Source organism: Fundulus heteroclitus, chromosome 10, assembly GCF_011125445.2.
Source record: "Fundulus heteroclitus isolate FHET01 chromosome 10, MU-UCD_Fhet_4.1, whole genome shotgun sequence".
In the NCBI taxonomy this organism is placed as follows: Eukaryota; Metazoa; Chordata; class Actinopteri; order Cyprinodontiformes; family Fundulidae; genus Fundulus; species Fundulus heteroclitus.
Genome location: NC_046370.1, coordinates 16,682,927 through 16,689,344, shown reverse-complemented (window position 1 = coordinate 16,689,344; position 6,418 = coordinate 16,682,927). Strand labels below are relative to the sequence as shown.

The following is a 6,418-nucleotide window of genomic DNA, read 5'->3' as shown; positions in this document are numbered from 1 at the left end:
CCCAAAGCTAATTAGGTTTGGGGGAATTTGGCATTTCTGGTGTCAAGAAAAATGGTTTCATCTTTGCACACATTTCATAGACGTTTATACCATTATGTTCGTAAATAAGCACTCAGCCTGTCACCAAAAGCATGAATGTGCTTCCAGCCAGCGCAAAGGCCTAATTGAAAACTGCTGAAGTGGTAAAAAACGAAAAAAGGTGGTTAAGATGAACCACTCGTCTTGATTTGAACACCACTTTGTTTTTGTGCTGGGAAGCTACGCTCGTCTGACACTTACCATGTTTAGTTTAGCAGTGGATGTTGGGGGTACTCTAGGTTTTTCTTTTAAAAACTGTTTCCATCCAATTCACATGCGAATTTTGAGCAAACATTTAAAATGTCCGAAGAAAATGAGACTCAGACGTGATTCCTTCTATTGGTTTGTTGGCGCATTAAATTATACGTTGACGTGACGCATGGCTGTAATAAACAGGAAGCAGGAAGTGGCAACGCTAGCGCAGACCACAGATCAGTAATGGAGCGAGGTTTTAATGGATATTGCCATTTTGTTTATTTAACGAGACAAAAAAAAACGCTCAAGTCTCTTCGTCGGTTGTTGCTTCCAGCCTCGTTTTCCAGAGTTATGGGAAGATTCAGGTGGCAGCAGAAACAGCAGATCAGTCGTGAGGTAAATGTTCGCTACGTCAGAACTCATTCGACAAATGTGTTTCAGCTCCTCTTTAGAGCATTTACCGTTTTTCAAAAGCAAAACACTTCAAGCGAGCATAAAATTATTTTGCGAAATTTTGTTCATTCGAATTTTTCCGTTTCCATCAACCTTTTCTGAGGCGATGCGTCAAAATGTGTAAAATTAAAAAAAAAACATGATGGAAACACGACTACTGTTTGGGTTTAGTTGTGGCAGATGGCTACCTTTATCGAGGCCTGTTGCTCTGGTTCTTTTGTTCCTCTCCACTGTTGCCACATGCCTGCTCAGTCTGGGGGATTGCTGCAAAGTCAGTGACTAGATGTAATTAGGCTTACCTACTTTACCGACTGGCTTTAAATAAACTGAATTTGGTTCCATTATGACTATTTAAACTGAACTGAACAGGATTGATTTCAATGAAATCTAGATTTTTATCTGGAGAATATTTGGGGTCCAGTTTGCCTCGTAGAGCCCTTACATGACAGTGATTAGGTGCTACATAAACCACTTAAACTGAACTTTTGACATGGGAAGTCATTGGTGCAGGCTAGTTTCAAAGCGTTTTTTGTAGAATTGTTCCTAAATACAAGTTGCAATAGTTTTATGGTGTTGGAAATTGGCTTTGGTCTGCATTTAAACAAAAAGATACTGACTGCTCATTACCTAACATGTAGAACCCCACTTTGAAAAATCCTAACTATAAAAAGTTTCATTGGAAGGGGGCACAACATGAGTTGTGGTATTTAAAAAAAATGCCATTGCTGCTCATTTGTTTCTCCATGAATAGCCAAAACGTGAATTTAAGGCTCACATGAAAACCCATTTCTGCTCTGCTGAGTTGAATAGAGATCAGAAGTCTATTGAGTTCATCCATGACATTAACACCTAACTCAGATGGACCAACTCTTAGCATGACACAATGAATGTGTGGTTGGCACATTTACTGTACCAGTGAAACTGTGGACAGAGAGTGGGAGTGCAACGATAAACCCAGCAGGGACACTTTAGCCCAAACCAGGACAGGAGGAGGAGGACGGTGGTGGTGGTGAAGGTTGACCGAAGTTACTCGCGCACATAAACTCCTAAAGGTGTGAAAAGTCACCAGGACTCGGACGTCTCGTCAGTGCAATGGCAGCCAATAACGGAGGAGCGGAGGAACTGATTAATGACATTTAAAGGTCAGCAGTGCGACAACGGTCACAGCTGAAGTGTGGAGACACTTGTCTGGTTGTTAGTCACATGAAGAACACAAGATATTGCTTCTGGGGGGGGAGCCGGTGAGTTAAATGTAGTGCAAATAAAAAAAAAAAAAGAACATAGAGGATCAGATTTCTGTTGCTGCAATCTCGTCAAAATTGATCTCGTTACCGCTGCCCTCGTCCTCCTCTCTGCTCTCCAGTTCCAGGCTGAGCTCCTGCAGGAGCTGCTCCAGCTCTCTGTTCCTGCGGTACATCTGCACATAGTTCTCCTGCAGCTGCTTTTGGTAGCGGATCACTTTGTCCTTCTCCTCCTGCCATATCCGACGCTCCTCCTCGAACCCTCCTGCCTGCTGCTCCACCTTCTTGCGCTCGAAGGCCAACTCGGACTTCAGCCCTTCCATCTGCGCCGACATGCTCTGCAGCGCCTCGGCGGCGCTCTGCCGCCGGGCCTTCGCCTCGTCGCTCTCGTAGGCGAGCAGATGATCCTCTGCTTCCTGGAACACCTGACATTGTCTGTTTCCCGCCGCCTGGGTGGCCAAGGTGTCTCTGAGGTGAGCCAGCTCTCCCTCCAGGCGCCCCACCTTCTCCCTCAGCAGTTCAGACTCGCTCTTTCGACGCTGCAGCTCGTTCTCGCACACCTCCAGCTCCATGGTCCTTGTGCGGGTCGTGCCGTGGGCCTCCTGGAGCAGCACCTGGGTGTTGGTGAGCTCGCCGCGCGTCTCTCTGAGCTGACCCCGCAGGGAGACGATCTCGCCCACACGCTGAGCCAACTCGCTCTGCACCTCCTTCAGCTGCTGCTTCAGCAGGGAGATCTCCCCCGACTTCTGGCACACCTGAGAGAAGACAACGTAGCTGATATGCAGTCTTTGGGGCAAAAGAAAATATTTTTATAGAACAACTTCCAATTTCTCTGCCAACATCCCAGTGTCTGCCAATAAGCTTTCTGATTTTAGTCGTCAATCAACTCCTAATGGCACAATGAGTGCTGCAATGTTCAATTTAAAGCAGTACAATACTGTATGGCATTCAGTAAGCACTAGGGCTGAACGATTTTGGAAAATAATCTAATTGCGATTTTTTTTTCTTAATATTGCGATTTAATGCGATTGTTTTTTTTCCAGTTTAATTTATCATGTCTTTTTAAACATATACAAACAACAAATCATTTTGTTTCCTCGCTGTGCAGATTAGTTGCTAAAAGACCCGCAGCATCTAAACTCAGAGCAGAAATGATCGCGTTCTGCCTACGATATATTTCAACCAAAATTGCAATTTTGACTTTTGTCTGCGTTAACCACAAGCAACAAAAATAGCCTCTAAATAAAGACGTTTGTGAACAAGGACTATTCAAAACAAGAACTTTTAATGTTTCTATTAATCAGAATATTATTCAAGAGAAAAGCTTTTAGTTGATTTGGACATCAATCCTTGTTGAACATAAAGTGCAACCAACAAACAAGTCTATGTATTAAACTGAATGACCTGTACTTAATGCTATGTATGATTATATAAACTCTAAAACAAGTAATAAAAATATATTATCTCACTGCTGCAACTCTCTTCCCTTCCATGTGGAGGCAAACCCACTTTAAACATTTTACCAACACCTAATGGACGTGTCTAATTCCCTAATTGTTACATAGCCAAAAATTGCAGACTCTGCAATTTGGAAATTGCATTTTTTTAAATCGCTATTATATTGAAAATGCGATTAATTGTTCAGCCCTAGTAAGCACCGTTGATTATTGTGCATAAAAATGAATAAAATTACTCCTCCTCGATTTAAACTTTTTCCTACCACCACAAGTTCTAGAATATGAAGTTTGCACGCAAATACCATGTCCCTTTTATTTATGAAGCACTTTATAACAAAGTGCTGTACACAAATAATAGTGAGATTAAAACAGTCAAGTAAAACACAGACAAGCTAAAATACAAAGATAAGAGGTTAAAACTGTTTTAAATAGTTAAAATGAATTAAAAATATTTTAAATCCATTTTCTGCTTTTAAAAATGCTAAAAGAAGAAAAAAAATTGGTTGTATTTTTTTTTTTCGTTTTCAGACATACTGTCGCAACAAAAACAGACAATTGCTGTGTCCGCTTTCTTTGGATGCAATTAGTTAAAATCTGAAGTTAAAAAACAAAAAGAGCTCAAAGAAATGAGGCGGGAAAATCCTCGGTGCATCATTATAAAGATGGCTCGGTTACATTTAGTTGATAAATACGAATGTTCAGACGTGCCAATAATTGTGGCATTAGTGATGTTTGTAATAAATATTTCTCAAAACTGTGTTTTTCTCCCACTGAATTAGTATACCAACGTATGTTTATGTTATATGATGATGCAGCAGCAAAAAAAAAAAAAAGGGAGGCAGTAAATCTGAAGACCGCTGCCTATAAAAGTCTTAAATGTGCCCCAACATTCACACATCTACATTTCTTCATCACGTCTAAAAGGATCCGATGACCAATACTAAAACAACTCTTCTCAGTTTAATTGTCGAGCCCACCGTGAGGATTTTATTCCTCCTCGCTTCAAAATGACCGAGTCACGTCTGCTTACTTCCCACTTGGTCTCCTCCAGCCGCGGCCCCAGCTGGATCTTCTCGTGCTCATAGGAGGAGCAGCGCTCCTCTAGCTGCTCCCTCTCCTTTAAAAGCTGAGCAAAGTCCTCCTGCAGCTTCTTCTTTTCCTGCTGGAGCTGATAAACCTTAAAGAGCAGAAAACATTGCATTGAGAAAAAGGAAAAATAAACTGAAATATGTATCGCAGAGTTCTTCGAAACGTCCGACAGTTTCACGTTTGGCCTAAACAGCCGATCCTAAATAAACAAAGAATAAACATTACTAAAAATTTGGAAGAACACTGAGGTTATGACATTGTACTTTTATTAGTTTAAATATGAGACCACCCACTCTTAAACCTAATCTTTATCTTCCCTTTAGGATGCTAAACTTTCCGTCATGATTTCTTGAATGTTCTAACAAAATATACTTTTTAATCCACAACACTGCGCGTTCGGAGTAGCGACCCTGATTGGTCGGATCGTTCCTGGTGTTTGTCCTTCAGTACATTTTATTTTTAAGATCTCAAAGACCTGGGGGCCATTAAAGTTTGGGACGAGTCGATGTTGGTCAATGATAAACGGAGGATTTGGATGCTCAGCAGGGTTCCTTTTTTTGTTTTGTTTTGTTTCTTTTTTAAATAGTGTCCTGTCTGGCAACATGGCAATAAGAATTGTTGTCTTAATGCCAAAAAGAACCCAATATATATTACTTTCACAAGTGGAGCCTTACTGCTTTCGTCGTAGTGCTCCACTTGATTTATATAAAAGTAGCTTTATTAATTTATGCAGGGAATATTTCGTGTTTTATGGACACTAAAACAAGAAGGTAGAAGAGAAAAAAAAGGAGAAAAGGTGAAAGAAAGAGGACAAAAAAGGTTTCCTTAGTTAAACACCGGAGCACAGCGCAATGTGTGAATGCCAGAGGAAGATCAGAGTAAAAAAAAAAAAAAAAAAGCCACTACGTTTTTTAAGCAGCTGAATGCGCTCTTTAAGTTAGACCGCTACATTTCGCCCTAAATAAATATTTGAGGAACTGTTTAGACAAGACTATGGGCCCATGTTTGTTTAATTCACTCTGCTTGTGTGTTTTAACGAATGTTTCTACTGCGTGTTTTAAGCTCATACAACCGTAAGGGTTTAAAGTAAACAGATTTTTTTTTGTGGAGATGCACTCATGACTGAAATTTGTCTTTTGGTATTTATTTCCATTTGACTCATAAATGGGGAAAAACGAACCTGACTCTCGCCAGATGTATGTTGACAGTGAGCTGAAAGGAAGAGGGGGGAAGACAGGCGGCAATGCGCCGCGGGTCGGAGTCGATCCTGCCAAATCCGGTCGGGAGAAGGGCGAAAACATCGTTTCCACCAACAAAAGCCTTCAGAGGCGTTCTCTGATGTTCTTTTAATGAAACAATATTAGGTAGATTGGACAACACGGAAGAAATAGCAGCATCAATGTTAACGCTTGCTTCTTCGATGCGAGCCGCCATTGCTATCTGAATCAAAATAGTCTCACGTCACGGTCGCTTCTCCACTACGTCACATCTATGAAACTCCAGCCCTGCATCCTGATTGGCTGGACAATAAAATTGGTTGAGGAAATCACTCTCTATGGGAGATGTCCCAGATGCATGTAAGTGAAGCTAGGGGGAGCGACATACATCTGGCGAGAGTCAGGTTAGGGAAAAACATCATCAAATTATTAAATTGATGAAGATTATCGACCCACAGAGGGCTTAATCCAAAGTCACAGAGAAAGTGAAACTAAGAAACTGATGCTGCAGGCTGGTCCAGTTTGCTGAAATGTCATTACAGCACCTCAACAAGGTCCTCAGTAGTCTGTATGCCCCCCCATATGCTTGTCTGCATGCCTGAAAACGTCGGTATGTGCTCCTGATGAGAGGACATTTCAAGTGGAAATCTACTGAAAAGCAGTGCGACAAAGGAGGGACGTAATGTCT

At 41.4% G+C, this 6,418-nt stretch overlaps 1 protein-coding gene across 4 annotated transcripts in view; it reads right to left on the bottom strand.

Annotated features, from left to right (window-relative positions):
- Positions 1–554: 554 nt before the first annotated feature.
- LOC105937900 (leucine zipper tumor suppressor 2) overlaps positions 555–6,418 on the bottom strand; it is a 40,340-nt gene continuing 34,476 nt past the window's right edge. For all 4 annotated transcript variants that reach the window (XM_036142120.1, XM_036142123.1, XM_036142121.1 and 1 more), the window contains 2 exons: positions 4,455–4,601; positions 555–2,722 (listed from right to left, as the gene is read on the bottom strand). In XM_036142120.1, coding sequence (XP_035998013.1) covers positions 2,015–2,722; positions 4,455–4,601 — 855 coding nt within the window. In that variant the 3' untranslated portion in view covers positions 555–2,014. The remainder of the gene's footprint in view (positions 2,723–4,454; positions 4,602–6,418) is intronic.